Source organism: Ruditapes philippinarum, unplaced genomic scaffold (assembly GCF_026571515.1).
Source record: "Ruditapes philippinarum isolate M1 unplaced genomic scaffold, ASM2657151v2 ctg3070_1_1_1_1, whole genome shotgun sequence".
NCBI lineage: Eukaryota > Metazoa > Mollusca > Bivalvia > Venerida > Veneridae > Ruditapes > Ruditapes philippinarum.
In genome coordinates this window covers 63,242-81,278 of record NW_026856030.1, presented here as the reverse complement: position 1 = coordinate 81,278, position 18,037 = coordinate 63,242, and the positions used below count along the sequence as shown (strand labels likewise).

The window sequence follows — 18,037 nt, the reverse complement described above, 5'->3', positions numbered from 1 at the left end:
TTGCGTATCTCACTGTATTTCTGACTTAAATACCTTCAGTGTCAAACATTTGAATGTGTTGAAATATATTGTTACGGGCTATTAATATTATCAAATCAGTGTGTATGTTAAGGATTCCGATTAATTAGGTGATGATTATGATTGACTCATTCATTCATTTGATTAGTGACCACCTGCAATTAATTAGAAGCTTATGATATGAAGTTAACACGTTTTTGTTTCATATTTTTTTGAATATTACTTTACAAACAAAATGCCTCTTAGAGAAAACACATTTTGATTAGATCGATCTATATTAATTTTATCGCAAGACAAATAAATAAAAAAAATTCTAAATGTACTTATTTCGACAGAAGTATAATTATATAATAATAAGATATTTCTCATGATTCATTTACCTTAACAGCATGCAAAGCAGAGTTAATACATTATATATATTTTTGTAAAGTGGGCATAGTTGACCCGTGCCGAGTTGGTATAGGGCCGAATTGACTCTTTTCCCCTCACCGGCTGCTGTGGGTTCGAATCCTGACAGGGACTTTAGATTCTTTCATGTGAGGAAGCTATCCAGGTAGGTTACAGAATGTTGGTGGTTAACTCATTTGCCCATTCATGCCTGAAATAATGCAAGGAAGGGCACCTGAGGTCTTCCTCCACCAGTAAAGCTGGAACGTTGCCAAATGACCTATACTGTGTCTGTGTGATGTTAAACCCAATCAAACAAACAAAAAACAAATAAACCAGAAAAGAACTTCATTCATTTCTGGCACTGTCCATTTTTATACGCCCGTTTGAAAAAACGGGACGTATTATGGGAACGCCCCTGGCGGGCGGGCGGCGCGGGCGGCGTCCAATTTTGTCCGGAACATATCTCCTACATGTATGGAGGGATTTAAATGAAACTTCATAGAAATGTTCACCACTATGAGGAGCAGTGTCGCGCACATGAACCAGGTCTCTAGGTCAAAGGTCAAGGTCACACTTAGAGGTCATTGAAAAATGCTTGTCCGGAGCAAAACTTCCACATGTATAGAGGGATTTCAATATTACTTGGCACAAATAATCACCATTGTGAGGCGGAGTGTCGCGTGCAAGATTCAGGTCCTTGCGGCCAAGGTCAAGGTCACACATAGAGGTCAAAGTTCAGATAAAAATATGAAGATGTGTATATGGACCATTTAGTCATCATTTATTGAGGGATTGTAACACAAATGGTTATTATCAAGATTATGTATGTGATACATATAATTTAGGTCAATATATTCAAGGTCAAGGTCACTAAAGATGATGAAATATCCAGATTTTGTAAAAAGAATTTAATCAAAGGGCGACAACAAAGTTATTACTTTGTTCATAAATGACTTACACAATTACTCCCCTTGATCTACTTTCACTTTCAATTCTAAAAATAGAATTTAATCAAAGGGCATAAAATAATCCTCTTTCTTGGACTTGAGTATGTTCTAAAGAATGTAACATTTATTTACACATGTTTCATTCATTGGTCAAGATTCTTAACTGTGATAACTATGGTGTTATGTAGACTTGGTATTTGTTCATAAAGATCATACAGTAATTACCTTATCAAATGTAAATACTTTCCCATAGAAATTTAATTATATTTCAATTTTCAAGTAAATATCAGTTCAGCTCATTCAAAGATTAAGAATTGTAATGAAATGTATTTCCCGAAAATAAAATCTTAAATCAGAATGTTTTAGTTATTAAATTACAATTACATGTACTTTTTATCTTCCCTACTGATTTGTTTTAAGGTTCATTTAACAACACAGTGCCAAGGATAAAAACTTGCTTGCTAGATAACACTTATCCATAATGCCCCCATCTCCATCTAAAGCTTTCGTAAACGGGCGTATTTTGTGACTATGGCACCCTTGTTGAATATGGGAATATTATAGAAAAGATTCTATGACATTTGCCCCCTTGGACATTTGCTGCATTATTTTGCTGTCAAGAAAATAATTATTTATTGCCGGAAAGTGTACATATTAAAGTTTTCTTTATGTTCAGCCAAGTAGCTTTTGACATAATGAACAATAAATAGCAGTTTTTCGAAATTGATCTTAAACACGTGGTGCCATTATACACATTATCCTTAATTGTTTATTATATGATAAATTATTATAAATTTAAATTGTAGAGGAATGCTGTATTAAAATATTATTTACATATTTCTGTACCGGAAAAAGAAAGTTAATGTGATAAAATAATTAGGATTTAGTTATTACATCAAGCTTTGTTTTTTGAATGTATTCAATTTTTTTTATGGGGTTGGGGGGGGGTGGGGAGGCAATGTCCCTAAATTTTTAGGGGGGGGGCAATTTCATAACCTCATAGTAGTTTCATGAGAGATGTAATAAACACAGAATGTCTGTTTAATTTAATAAACATGAATATATATATATATGCGTGTATGTAAGCAAAATAAAATGCTCTGGAACTTGAAAAACTTTACAAATAATAATTATTTGTGCATATATTTTAACAGGAGTACTATATGATAAGGCTGAGTATTATGTTTCGGTTAAAGTCTATTAGTACATATTCACAAAATTAAATTGGTCAGACGCAGCACAAAAGCGCGGCCAATTTGATTTTGTAAATACGTACTAATAAATTTTAACCAGCTTAGTGTTTTAAATTATTTTTATAGACAGTTGATTTACTAGACTGATAACAGTTTGCAGAATTTACCAAAGTAAATGTGTTACGATTCATTTGAAATACTGCAATCCTATTGGACAAAAAATAATTTCAAACACTTAAAACCTTAGAAATAATTATTTTTATCCTTCTGTAGAAAGTGTTTTACAATGTTGTAATGATATGTTTGAGAAGATTTGAGATGCTTATCATATGAACACAATAGGGTTGAATGTAAAATAATTTTTGATAATTGTAGCAAAATGAAAGATCATGTTCTGGTATTACATTGTCATGTATGGCCAAATTTTTGGAACAAAACAAACCCAGAAAAAAATTGACAAAAATGATGCTTTTTTAGGCTTATTTGGGCTTTAAAATCATGAAAACACTAATCCAACAAAATAACTTATTTTTATTAATGCCTAACAAGAGCAATTAAAAAATCTTTAATTTTTACCATGCTACACTAAACATAAATTAATTGAACCATGAAACTTTTTGATTATATTAATATTTTCAGCATATAAACTAATGTATGCAAATTCATATGAGATCAGCGCAGCTATGCCCCCTGATAAAGCTACGAAATTAAAGACTTTTGTTGTATGTATAACTGCTAGAGGAATTTTGAGTTGATGTCAGCATAGGAAATTATACACCTGGGTATTTTGGCACCAATTTATTGGAGATCAGTAGGTTTATGCCTCTAGATACAGCTAAAAAATACATTTAAAAACAGCACGACTTTAGATTCATTCTAATTTTCATGAAAAAAGTAAACTATTTTAAAAGTAAGAAAGAAGGTAATTTAAACATAGCAGTCAATCAAATTACCAAAAAGATATGATCAATGTCCAAGTATGCAAAACTAGCCCTGGCAATTTTGTAACTAAACTTTGTGTTTGGAAACTTTGGACTTCCTTGGGCAAGGATCAAGATACCCCCAAAAAGTCTGTTTTGATGCACAATTCTTGTATCTTAATCTATGCATCCAATATAAATATAAAAATATAATAGATTACTGGCTTATTAGATCTTTTATTAAAGAGCCTGCATCCAATGGACCCCTGGGTTTTGAAAATAATATACATTTAGATCTCTGCTTTGGTCACACACATTCCCACTGGGAACCTCCATTCAACAATACTCAGGATGAAATTTACAATTAATTGTTCAAATGCTAAGAAGTCAAGTCCATTTTCACAAACAATTTTAGAAAGGTTGAATCTTTTGAAATTTATTCAGATGTTTAATTAGAACTACTTTTCTGTTGAAACCAAAATCTGAATTACATGATCATGAAATTTATCCCCTAAAATTTGTTATATTTCCTACAAATATAGCCGTCACCCACCCCTGAATTAATCTAATGTTATGAAATGAGAATTTCCATATTTGTTGAACTAGAATCGGGACAAAATTATGCACAACAACAACTCATAATGAATATATAATTAAAGTAGATGCCTATAAATGTTAACTTGATCCTCTGTATATTTTGCTTTTAAGGTAATTGATCTTTGATTGTATCATAATCATATATCATTATGTTTTTCTTTATTTTAAAATAATTATCAATATATATAATAATGTTAATTTTTTTTTAAGTTCAAATAAAGGTATTATAATTAATTAAAGGCACATTATACCTCAGAAACAAATAAATTCTTACTCGACTAAAAAATTAGAAAGGGCAAATATGAATTTTATAATGTTTAAATAATGGTTTAAGAGAACTGTTTTTTACTTGTAGAAAGAAGTGATAAATGTGATATATAATTTGACATAAAAGTATCAAAATGTACACAAAATTAAGTATTTTAACTTCCACACAAAATACTATTTCACTATAATTATAATTATTGTCAAGAAGCAACAGATGAAAAAGATGGTTTCTGTAATTAGCCAATGAGTCTAACTTTTTGAATACTATTAATGAAAGTAACAACAAACTAAAAAGCTTTTAAGTAATAAAAATAAAAGCATTTCTGAGGCATAATGGGCCTTTAACCATAAGCAAGACAGCACTTAAAATGGTTATAATTAAGTGTTTATTATAAACTAAAAAGAAAAGTTTTCAATACTGAGCATAAGAAGTATAATATGATGTTAATTACTTTACTGGTTACAGTCTATAAAATATCATCATCCCATTTACTGTACATTCCTCCTGTCTCCTTGCCCCACACATTTACTATGAAAATGACTAATGATTAATAATTGTACATGTATATCACCAACAGTGTTTTAATTATTATTTTATACTTAAAGGCACATTATGCCTCGGATTATCTATATTTATTAAATACTTTAGAGAGGTCAAACATGTGATAATTAATGTTTCAATTATGGGTTAAGAAGAGCATGTTAAATGTTTAAACAAATGAAGAATCATAGAATGTACTGCTGAATGTGAAGAAATGTCATTATGTGTTGTAAAGGTAGCAAAATGTAAACACTGTAGTAATTTGACTTCCATGCACACAAAATCATAATTCACTATAATTAAACCAATTGTCAACAACGGTCAGAACAAAGTAAATAAAGATAGTTCATCTATATGGCATACAAGTATTTTTTTGAAACTGTAAACAAGATACCAAAAAATAAAAAGTTTTTGAGAAATTAAAAACTGAAGCATATCTGAGGCATAATGAATGGGTCTTTAAGATAAATAATCAGTATATCATAACACTTCATATTATACATGTATATATATATTTGACAATCACTGTTGAAATTGCTTTATGCTTTTCAGAATTGTCATATTAAGTTATTACACATTTATAAAAGGCAAGTGCCTGTCAGACTTAGACAGAATTCTTGTACTTGAAATTGATCACTGATGTATTAAATCATTACTTTCTTCTTTATTGGTCACAAAAAAGAAAATTAACATGACCGTTTTCAGTCAAATGATAAATAAAGTTAATCATCATGAAAAATGTATTTAAGATAACTAAAATCTTTAAAAACATCTTATGCCAGTTAACAGCAATTATAATAGAAGAAGTAAAATTAGTTGGAATTTATTTTCCTAGAAAGTATTAAGTTCCCAAACTTGATGCAATTTTTACCATTAAAGATATTCACTTGAAACTTCATAGAGGTTTTTAAGCCACAATTGACTAATCCAGACTATCATTTTACCATGATTTAAAAAAAAAAAAGAGAATTATCCCCCTTTGATACCTTGGAAAATTTCTGCATGGCATACTCTTTTATAAGAATTGTCCCCCTTTGTTTACTTAGAAATTTCTAGATGGCCTTGGTCTGGTTGAGACTATAAAGAAATGTCCTCAGTAAAATCTCAGATTTCAGGTTTTCAGGTCAGAAACTGAACCAGTCAGAATGTACATTCATAATCAATGAAAATCCTGAGATTTCAGGCAGAACTTCGAAAAATTTGCTTCATAATATTGGGGCATGGCTTCTTTCACTATACGTCAATCACTGATTAAAATACTAAGGAAGCAGCAATACTGATATACTGTGACACTGTCATATTATATATTTTTTGTTTTTATTTTCAGGGAAATAATTATGTAGTCTTTACATATCAATCTGCATCATGAGAAGTAAAAGAAGAAAAAATATGGATGTTTCCATTGTTATAGTAACATTTTGTTTGTTGCTAGGTAACACAATGGCGGCTAAAAGTGTCTGTAAGTAAACCTACAACATACCTTTTATAGCTTATACTGATTTTTATTGTTTTGATTAATTCATATTATAAAGCATAAGCAGTACTAATTTAAAAATGAATGATTTCTCTTACTTTGAGGATCAGTTGTGAAGAAAAATTAGGTTCTATCAATTTTGGCAAAGGTAGTACAAAATGAGCAGTGCTTTCAAAGGTGGCTTTTGCAGGGGGATGCCAGTTGTTACAAGAGGAGTCATGCAATCCCGCCTTAACTATAAGAATCTTAAAATGCTGTAGTGGATGACTTTGGAAATAAAATAATGGTTTTTACAAAAATTAATGAGAGTCTCAGCATCAAGGCTGAAGGGGCCAATGGATGCCAACCATCCACTGGAAACCCCCCTCATCCCTCTTGTCACACACACTATATTGGATATTATTTAATTAATTACATCCTGGCTTTAAAGTTTTTACCAGTGTCATGAGTCTTTTAAACTGGGTGATTTATTTAAATTTTGTTAAAAATTCATATATAGATTGAAAATGATTTGCCAGTTAGTTGTTATATTATTTATTGGGCAGATATGTATAAAAATGTTGTTCTAATTTTACAAATTTGGTTAATTATTTTAGATTATATGGATTCCTCCCTTGATTGTGGATATATAGGTGTACAGGAGATAGGGAGAAGTCAGTCAATAATTGTTCATGCAAAAACAAGAGACACATCCTCATCTACACAGGTAGGTAACTTAATTAATTTTTAGCTCACCTGTCACAAAGTGACAGGGTGAGCTTTTGTGATCGCTTTTCGTCCGGCGTCCGTCCGTCGTCCGTCCGTCCGTCGTCCGTCCGTCTTCCGTCCGTAAACTTTTACTTTAAATGACATCTCCTCATAAACCACTAAGCCAATTTCATCCAAACTTCACAGGAATGTTCCTTTGGTGGTCACCTTTAAAAATTGTTCAAAGAATTTAATTCCATGCAGAACTCTGGTTGCCATGGCAACCGAAAGAAAAAACTTTAAATATCTTCTTTTCAAAAACCATAAGAGGTAGAGCTTAGATATTTGGCATGAAACCTTCTAGTGAGTGTCTACCAAGTTTGTTCAAATAAAAGCCCTGGGGTCAAAATTGGCCCCGCCCCAGGGGGTCATTGATTTTCCCTATATGCATATAATAAAAACTTAAAAAACCTTCTTTTAAAGAAATCAAAGAGCTATGGCTAAGATTTTTAGCATCAAACATGTTCTAATAGGTGTCTACGAAGTTTGTTCAAATAAAAGCCCTGGGGTCAAAATTGGCACCGCCCTGGGGGTCATTGATTTTCCTTATATGTGTATAGCAAAAACTTAAAAAATCTTCTTTGAAAAAACCCAAATAGCTAGAGTTAAGATATTAAGCATGAAATATCTTTTAGTGAGTGTCTACAAAGTTTGTTTAAATAAAAGACCTGGGGTCAAAACTGGCCCGGCCCCAGGGGTGTCATTGTTTTTAACTATATGTGTATAGTAAAAACTTTAAAAAAAATCTTATTTTAAAAAGCCCAATGAGCTAGAGCTTAGATGTTTAGCATGAAACATCTTCTTATGGGTGTCTACCAAGATTGTGCAAATAAAAGCACTTGGGTTAAATTGGCCCTGCAACATTGGGGGAGGGGGGATTGGGGTTGGGGGGGCCTATATACAGGTGAGCGACCTCAGGGCCATCATGGCCCTCTTGTTATTTGTTTGGGTCGTCAGACCAAACAAATAATGGTAGCGAAATTTCAGAGTCTAATGCTGTCAATTGCAAACGCCGAAAGTAGTCCACTTTTCTGAAGCGGTTACTTCCCTTTATATGTACACTAACGCCGAAAAATTCAGGGGAGATCACTGCGTAAAGATGGTCAAAGACAGGTGAATTAATTTTCAAGCAAAATAATTCCCGAATGGTCGAAGATTTCTAATATTGTTTTATTGAATTTCTGATCGAAAATAAGTAAATACAAAGCGGACATTCAATCTCTGACACAAGAGTTCACAACAAACCTAACAACAAGTAGTTCTCTAAACAGCTTAAAACTAGCGATTTAAAAGAAAGAAATATTTTTATTTTGTTACAAGTATCCAACAAATAACAACGCATTCAAAGTTTAAAAATAGCGTTGGCTAATAGAATTGTCAATAAATGCACAATCACAAATAAAGCGGATGAATATGATTTTATCAATGAAAATACTACTTTTAGCGATGTCGATTACCGAATACTACACAAACCGAGTAGTGGTATATATAGATTCTACATGTCAGACTGTTTGGGCGAGAAGATTTTCGCTAAATTATTTACTTCAATTTTAAACAACAGGTTTATCCTGAACAAAATACCTCGAAATTAATAAGGATTACAAACCCGAAATGCAATGGAAGTTCTAAATCTAGAATGACTTGATGTTATTCAGACATTATTTGTATAACTCCTCCGTGGTGCAGGGGTAACGCGCTCGCTTAAGGAGTGACAGGTCTGGAGTTCAAATCCAAGTCGAGGAAACTTTTTTCTTTAATTCTTTTTTAAGTGTCTTTGTTAAGGAAGTAGCCATGATATGCAAGGATAAAGTGTGACTGTCTTAAAAAATGAACATAAATAATTTTTTGATGCATCTCTAGGTATGCAGAATTCCGTATGTATCAAACTCTGGTGCCTTGCAAAATTAATTATAATACATAAAAATAAACTTATACAGGAAAATGCATACAGATATACAGTACGATTAAGATTGCAAAGATCAGAAAATACCACAGAACTTGCATCCCTTTGATTCTTTATAAATATACATGCTTATAGTAAGCTCCAGGATTATTTACATCTGTGTTAAACAACAGTTAAAGTCGTTACAAGCCCTAATTTAGAATAATTTGGTTTTCTTCGGGACGTTCACATATAAATTCACCGTGGCTGAAGGGTTTTCGCGCTCGCCTAGGAAGCGAGAGGTCTGGAGTTCAAATCCCAGTAAAGGCAACTCATTTTTAGCTCGACTATTCGAAACATATGAGAGCTATTGTAGTCGCGTCGGCGTCGGTGTCAGCGTCCGCGTCGGCGTCTGCGTTGGTTAAAATTTTTTGTAAAGTCAAATATCTCAATTATTACTCGAGATATTCAATTGAAACTTACAATACTTATTTATAGTAACAAGGTACATCAGATTGACAAGTTGGATAACTCTGCCTACAATATTGACAGAATTATGCCCCTTTTTAACTTAGAAATTTTGGTTAAAGTTTTTTGTAAAGTCAAATATCTCAATTATTGCTTGAGATATTCAATTGAAACTTACAATACTTATTTATAGTAACAAGGTACATGAGATTGACAAGTTGGATAACTCTGCCTACAATATTGACAGAATAATGCCCCTTTTTAACTTAGAAATTTTGGTTAAAGTTTTTTGTCAAGTAAAATATCTCAATTATTGCTTGAGATATTCAATTGAAACTTACAATACTTATTTATAGTAACAATGTACATCAGATTGACAAGTTGGATAACTCTGCCTACCATATTGACAGAATTATGCCCCTTTGGAACTTAGAAATTTTGGTTAAAGTTTTTTGTCAAGTCAAATATCTCAATTATTGCTTGAGATAATCAATTGAAATTTAAAATACTTATTTATAGTAACAATGTACATCAGTTTGCAAAATTGCATAACTCTATCTGCAATATTTGCAGAATTATTTACCCCTTTGAAACTTAGAAATTTTGGTTAAAGGTTAACGGTCTTCAAAGATATTTACTTGAAACTTTACACATGCACTTAGGGTCATAATTGGAGGGTCATAATTGTATGTCACTGACCAAGTTCCATAACTCTATCTTGCATTAAGGCTGATTCATATCCCCTTTTCTACTTAGTCTCTTGGTTAATGTTTACATGCAAGTTTTACATATCTCAATAACTATTAAAGATATTTATTTAAAACTTCACATATGCATTTAGGGTCATAATTGTAGGTCACTGACAAAGATCCATAATTCTATCTTGCATTTAGGCTGATTTTTCTCCCCTTTTTCAACTAAGAAATTCATGATAAAGTTTTGCTTGTAAGCTGTTATCTCAATAACTACTGAAGGGTTTGTGCCTTTTTTTGGACAATTTTATGCATTCATAATAATAAAGTAGTGATTTACTTGATAAAACATCTTAATAACAAGCCTTTGTACCTTTTCTGTCAAATTTATGTATTCATAGGTAATTAGTATTATTATACTCAATTAAAAACCCTTGTGACATTACCTTCCGAATAGTCAACCCAATTCTGTATAATTAGACTCTCTCTAAGGCCTATAACATGAATTTATAAAAAAAAATTAGCCCTTTTGTGAACTTAAAAAATTTAACAATATCAAGGCTCTTTTACTATCAAGCACTTAGAATAGTCGAGCATGCTGTCCTACAGACAGCTCTTGTTTTTTTAAATTGTTTAAGTCAAATAAACATTGGATTGAATATCAGTGTTGCAATAAGTCTTATAGCCAATTTACTACAATTAAAACGCTGGAAAGCATTGGTGGCACTATACATATAATCTCACAACCTGCACTTTTCTTACATTCTGAGACCCAAACAAATTCAGCGCCTTCTGTGCTTTGATTAATTTTGCTATCTTTATAATTATGAGAAAGGTAATGCTGAGTGCTGGTGAAAGACTATTATTTATGTTGTTCAGTATGTCTAAAACCAGTGAACTTTATTTCAGACTGGATGTACAATAAATTTTCAAACGGCTGACAATGATGCCACTATAAGAGTTGACTTTGAAAGTTTTATTGTCAATGATTGTGATGTGAAACTGTATCTATCTGGAGATGCGGGTGGTGAAATGGTACGTTGAAATAATTTTTTAAGGGTTTATACTGTAATGTTGTCATTTAATTTATTAAGATGCTGAGATCAGTTGATCTGCGTCATATCCACAAAATGATAAATAAAATTGAATTAAGTACAAAATTTAAATGCTTGTTTTAGAAACAATTTAAAAATTCTATTATTTTCCCCATCCAAATTGCTGTAGTTTGTCAAAAAACCTAATTGTTGAAAGTCAGGTTAATGTTTTGTAGTACCTTAGATGCATCTTATACTGTCGGTCAGTTGAAATCTGGGTCCTCCAACCCTGTTGCATAGTTGGGGGAATTAGCAGTAAAAACGAGCGTAGTTTTACATTCTTACAGGGGCATTTTAACTTTCCAACGGTCCCTTACAGGACAAGAAGGCCTTTACCACAGCAAGGTTTTGAAAATTTTCCCTGCTATTGCCTAGGGGTTGGGGACTTTTATGGTCACAATTTACTGGTGTATTATTTTCACAAAATCTACATTTTCTCTTCAAAACAGACCAAATACAGTTGTGGTGATAATCCCTCTTTGTATACAGCTGACCAAAGAAGTGTGACCTTGACACTACATAGGACCACTGTAAATACCAATGATTATGGCTTCCAGCTCAAAATAACAGCGGTCAGAGGTAAGCTTATACAAATTTATTTAAGGAGATACTCCATAACTTGGCAGAGTTCGGGTTTTTCCCTCTTATTTTGCTATTTTACAGTTACAACTTTGTAAATATATCTGTAATGTCACAGCACATTGATCACTCTGTTGTACATGGTTATGTGCACTGTGTAGCTGTAACTGTAAAAGTGTTGTATTGAATTATATATTATTACAATTTGATGTGATTCCCCATTTTTAGGTGCTTCGGTTCTATTGATTTTATTTTTTCATAATTTTAGTGTTTTGGCTTATAAGAAAAATCCCTGTTTATTAGAAAGATCCTAAAAAATATATAAATATTGATTTTAATTTAATTATAAAGACAACATAAATTAGTGCAAAGTAATAGATCAACAATTATGACTAATAATTAGTAAATAGAGCTTTTATTGAGCAGATAAGAAAGTATATTATAGATACTATGATATCCCAAGGTAAAAAGTCTCGCAATGACAAATGATTAACCTCACATTGCAGTAGATATAACAGTTACTGCTTCAAGATCCTGTTTGTTGTGATCAAAGTGGTAAACCACACTAAGCGAAATTATATATGTACATAATTATGCAAATAAAACAATTTTCAAACATCGAACAATATGTAAAATATGTACTGCAAATATTTGTGCATATTATCTGTAATCATTAAAATAGATCTATATGCATTCATTTCTTATTGTAAAATTTGACTTAAACTTTATTGAAAATAAATTTTTTATTACCTCCCCTTATTTACATGATGTTAATTTTGGTAATATCTTTATAAATAATGCTTTTTGGAACCTACAATGTTGATAAATCTTAATTTGAGCATCATATTTATGATTTAAAACCATAAAAAATTGTGTTACAGGATCATTAATTAATAACAAAGAATATTGCAAAATAGTGAATTAGCTAAACATAAATTCAAATGTGCTGTAAAAATCACTAATTTTGTTGACATGTTTTCTTGTATTATTTATTGTTATGGTTGTCAATATTGAAAGCAGTATGCAATTTGCATCATTATAATTTTTTTGAACAAAAAATTTCTTGCAAATTTTTTGAAAATTGAAAAGTAAAGATCTTCTTTTTTGGGGGGTTTCAGTGGTAACGTGTTTAGAAATGTAGTAACAGTTTATTTTATTGGATTATTTTCCTATTATCTTTTTCCAGATGAACGTTATCCACTGCCGTCAGACTCTAATCCTGTAGCTGTAGGAATGGTTATAGGTATCGTTGGTTCTATATTTGGAGTCATTTTGATCGCATCATGTGTAGGCATCTGCTGCTTTAGGAAATATCGTGCTAATCGTCAGCCATTCATTATGCACAAGTCAAGGGAAGAGTTTGAAAATCAGTCAAACAGTGTAAGTGTTGGATATACTAATGAAAGTATGAAGGGATCACCTATGTCAAAGAAAAAATTATTAGCTCCTTCTGATAGTAGTGATGAGAAAACTGACTCAAGTAGAAAAAACGGGCATACAGGATTTGGACGGAATAAAAGTTCATCTGATATTCCGGTTGCTCCTCCTCCCCCTAGACCGGACATTTTAATGAACACCGGAAACAAAAGTGATTTTAGGGGAAATAATTATGAACCGAATAAGGAAAAGACTACTGAAGGTAGACAGAATAATTCTGTGTTGAATGCTCTGCACTCAAATCCTAAATTCAGAAACTCATTCAAAGAAAATGAAAGAGACGCTACTGAGAGAGCCAAAAGAATTTCTTCGACATCTTCATTTGAGCGATTTGGGAATGCGCCCACTCCTCCATCATCACAAGAAAATATTTCACGCCCATCTATGCAACCTGTTCCTGCATCGCGATCCCCAAAGAGAGAAAAGAAACAAAAACTTGCCGCTATCGGTCGACAACCAAGGAGTTCATCATTTTCATCAGACGAACTTGGTGAGATAGATCGTAGACGTATGAACGATGATAACAGTACTGCTTCATCTACGGAAGTAGCTGTCCCAAAAAGTGGCGGAGAGAAAAAGAAAACGGATACAACACATTCTCTGAGGCCTGACAGGAAAGGTCCAAAAGGTCGTAAGAAACAAACACAGTCAGTTTCAAGTACGTTGGACCCTGAGCTGAAGGCGAGTCCGAGGTCTGGGAGGGATAGGATAGCGTCCGCCGGACAGATGCTAGATAATGAGCCTGCTCCAAGGAATCAAAGAGACAGATTCCTGGAAAATAACAGAGACCAGAATGATCCATTTGAAAAAATGGGTTCTGGCAGATATAGTAAGAGGCCAAATGGAAGAAAATCACCAAGAGTGCCAGGGAAAAGTTCAGGTATTTAACTTTTATGTGCAGATTTATATGAATTGAATTACTTTGATATACTTTTTACACTATATACGAGGGTTGTCTGTGACAAATTTTATAGACGGTTTATTTTTAACGCCAATAGATAATATTTCACACATATAACCGGTAAGTTTATTATTTAACATTACAACAAATCATTTACAAAATATTTACTCTAGTTACTAAGAAATTTTCAGTATTAACGACATTGGATTGAGTTGCCGGCGCACGTCAAATAATTTATATTTTGTTATGAATAGGCTAAAAGTAATTACATATATTTCAAATATCTGATGATGTGTCTGCACGATGTCAAGTTGACTTCCTCTGCTGCTATATTTACATCATCTCAGAAAATTTTAGTTAAATAACTTAAGAAACAAACAGGCTACGGATAAATGAAAATATCTCATAGAAAATAAGAAAGTTAAAATGGCGACGTTTGAAGAATTTGCGGCGCAGAGAACAGGTCACTCCATTGTGTACAATGCAGGTCACTCAGGTTACGTGACTATTTCGAGATGACACATGTTACGATTTTCAACAAATATACACCAAATAGAACAGTTTAGCAACATATCCTTAGCATTTGTGTACTAAAGGCATGAACGGAACCAGAGTTCTGCGCTACAAAAAGCAAAAATAAGGAAAGCATGAATAGGAAGACCGGACTCCGTCGCCTATTTCCTACAGCTAAAAGCAGGTGCAACCAGACCGGATGTTTGCATGAAGCAAAAATTAATGTAAGCCATCCAAACATTCAACAGACTTTAACAACCACATATGATTTAAGTCTGTAATTGGCGATTTATGGGTAAAGCTGCACCATTTTTGCGTTGAAAGCCATTGAGAGTATTTAAGAAAGTCGCCTTATATAGATTTAACGCCGTCTTTGACGTTTGACGTGCGCCGCGATTCAGATAGTTGCCATGGATTTACGGCATATGTTTGTTGATTGTTGATATTTTTCTATGTTAGTTTGTGAAAATGTTTCAATTATATGGGTTTATAACATTTTAAAATATCAAATTCGTACCTATTTTAGTTAGCTTTTAAACAATCTTGTCACAGAATATTGGGACAACCCTCGTATATGATGCACACGTTGTTTCAATCAGTTAAAAGCATAAATTTTATCAGAAACAGTTGTTCTAAAACATTTTTATCATATAATGTGGAATTTTTCTGGAGAAGTAAAAATTTGTTCATGCCTACTCAAGTACAAAGGGATACCTGAGGTTTATTTTGACAATCGGTAGTTTTGAAAGTTGTCATTATGAACTTTACAGTGTCTGTGACTTAAAACACAACCCGAAAAATAAGATTGACATATTTCAAAGTATCAAGATTTCGTTGTAACATTTATGCATGTATTGGTAGGTCGAGGATTTAGCCATCGGAGGGGGCGGAGTGCAGATCATCTTGACTCACGCCCAACAACACCCTCTATGTATGGTTCATTTGAAGATCTTGATCTACCAAGTAGTAAGTCCATTGATTTAGCTCATTAAAATTTGTGTCTTTAGTTTATCTATTTGTTTTGCCTACAATGTTAGTAAGAAAGATATATGTAATTTATTTGGGTAAATACATGCGTCTTATGAGCTTTGAGCAAATAGCTTTAAATAATTAAATATATTTACATAAATGATAAAAAAGACAATTCTGAAATTAGGTAAAATTACATATGCAAAGATAATAAAAAAGACAAGATTGAAATGTAGCAAGGATATTTATATGAAGATGAGAATGGTCAATTGTTATTTCCTTTTTCTTAATTTTGAAATTTAAGTATTCATGTAATTCTATATTTTAAAAGTGCATACAAATTTTAAAACTATAAAAATGTATTAAAGAAATATATCTTTAGAACGTATTGTTCTTGCTAATCAGTTCTGATGAATTTAGAATAATTAAATTTTTACAGATTTGAAAAGGTCTACATCAAAGACGTCTCTTTACTCTTCACGATCTTCACTGTATGATAGAAGACGGAGAAGAAAAGGCTCAAACTGCTCATACGCGGAATCGGTAGCATCACATGTTAGAGATGACATTTCTATTGGTCGCCATACAAGAGGCTATGATGATGAATTTTATTCTGATGAAAGTGATTTTGATGGTTATGAGAAACCACTGTCTCGGAGAGATCGTGACCGAATGTATAGATCTGAGAATGATCTTGGTCGTCGTGTTAAGGAAATAGCGACACAAACCCTGCGTGAAACAGCAACGCAGACTGGAATTGAAGATTCTGTTATTTTCGAATCTAAACGTTTGGTGAAAAAGAAAAGGAGATCAAAAAGTTTGTCTTCATCAGCTACACAGACTGCTAAGAAAGAGAAAAAGAAGAAGACAAAGTCAACTGAGAAGTTGGATGAAGTAGGGAAGGAGAAAGGGAAAACTGGAACAAAACGCTCAAAAAGTGTGCCTGATATGCTACATACAGAGGAGTTGGAAAAGCCCAAACCTAAACCAAAACCCAGACCCAGGAAATCTACCAGTGCAGCTACAAATCTTGATGAAACTGTTACCAGTGGTTCAACAGAAAACCTGGCTGATCCTAAAAACCCATACTACCCACAATCAGAGGGCTTTGCTCCTCATCCATACCCTCCTCAGCCAGGATATCCCATGATGGCTCAACCTGGTTACCCCATGCAGCCAGGAGTGCCTGCAGGATACCAATACCCTATGCAAGGTGTACCACAGGGTTACCAAGGATATCCTGCCCCATCACAGCAGCAGCTTCCACCTCAGCAAATGATGCCACCACGGCCTCCACCGAATCAAGCAGCGCCTAGACAACCGAGAAAGTCAAACTGGGAAAAATTATGTGAAATGACAGATGGTGAGTATAAAAGAGACGATGAAACAGAGACTGGTTCCATCGCTAGCTCAGTGTTCACAAACAATCCTGCTAGTATGCAAGGAAACGGACCTTCTTTTCAGCCTCCAGCATATAACATGCACCAGTTCTACCGACCTATACAACCGGTTATAAATCAGATGCAAGCTCCGCCCCCACAAACAAACAGCGTAGACAGTTATGAAAATGCTGTAAATGGTGGGCAACCTCAAGACTATGAAAATGCAAATTTCAGACCTGTGAACATACCAGCTGGTCGACAGGACAATGCTATGAGAAAACAGTCATCCTGGGATCAGCTTAAAACCATGACAGAACCAGCAAAACCAGCCCCAACACAAGCTCAGCAAGTGAAAAATAACAGAACTGAAAGTGTTGTCTAGTGTAAATAATATTTTCTGAGTGAAAGCAATGTACATAAGGTGAAAAATCAATTCTTTGATTAAAATTTAGGGAATCAGTGCTGTATTTAATTTTTAATAATTTAAGATTAAATTATTTTTGAATAACTAGTTAGAGAAATGATTTTGTACAAATTACTGTGTTATGATTTGCTATAAGCTATTGTTACAACCTTTTTTTGCAGACTTCATGTTTAATATATACAAAAGAGGTTTGATCAATATTAGTATTGAGATTTTATTGACTGATAGCTTAGTTAGGTACACAGACTTTGTGATGACATTCACATAAAAAAGGCAAAAACTGTATTGATCATCCATATCTGAAAATGTTTTTGTTTTAGGAATTTGGGGTGGGGTACAGGGTACTACATTTAGGTACAACTCAGGGTTAGAACTGACTGTCAATTGGACTGTTGATTTATATAACTGTCTCTTTTCTCTGGAATTATGACCTTTATTTATTTTGTCGGTACAATACCTTACCTAAGGTCACATGTCAAGTCAATTTTAAGTCCAGGGAGACAACTGAGAAAATGTTGAAATACAGTTTTCGTAACAAGTCTAAATAGATTATAATAAATCTATAGTCTAAGGTCTAAAATCAAACTTTTTTTTGCTATCAT

The 18,037-nt window shown here is 32.9% G+C and overlaps 1 protein-coding gene across 3 annotated transcripts in view; it reads left to right on the top strand.

The window, feature by feature from the left end:
• The window catches only part of LOC132745183 (serine/arginine repetitive matrix protein 1-like), a 60,505-nt gene extending 42,836 nt beyond the window's left edge, over window positions 1-17,669 (top strand). For 2 of the 3 annotated variants that reach the window (XM_060734017.1, XM_060734016.1), the window contains exons 2-8: window positions 6,201-6,332; window positions 6,944-7,053; window positions 11,046-11,171; window positions 11,680-11,809; window positions 12,996-14,126; window positions 15,522-15,626; window positions 16,069-17,669. In XM_060734017.1, coding sequence (XP_060590000.1) covers window positions 6,239-6,332; window positions 6,944-7,053; window positions 11,046-11,171; window positions 11,680-11,809; window positions 12,996-14,126; window positions 15,522-15,626; window positions 16,069-17,393 — 3,021 coding nt within the window. In that variant the 5' untranslated portion in view covers window positions 6,201-6,238 and the 3' untranslated portion in view covers window positions 17,394-17,669. The remainder of the gene's footprint in view (window positions 1-6,200; window positions 6,333-6,943; window positions 7,054-11,045; window positions 11,172-11,679; window positions 11,810-12,995; window positions 14,127-15,521; window positions 15,627-16,068) is intronic. The other variant, XM_060734015.1, reaches the window with a different exon arrangement.
• The last annotated feature ends 368 nt before the right edge of the window (window positions 17,670-18,037 follow it).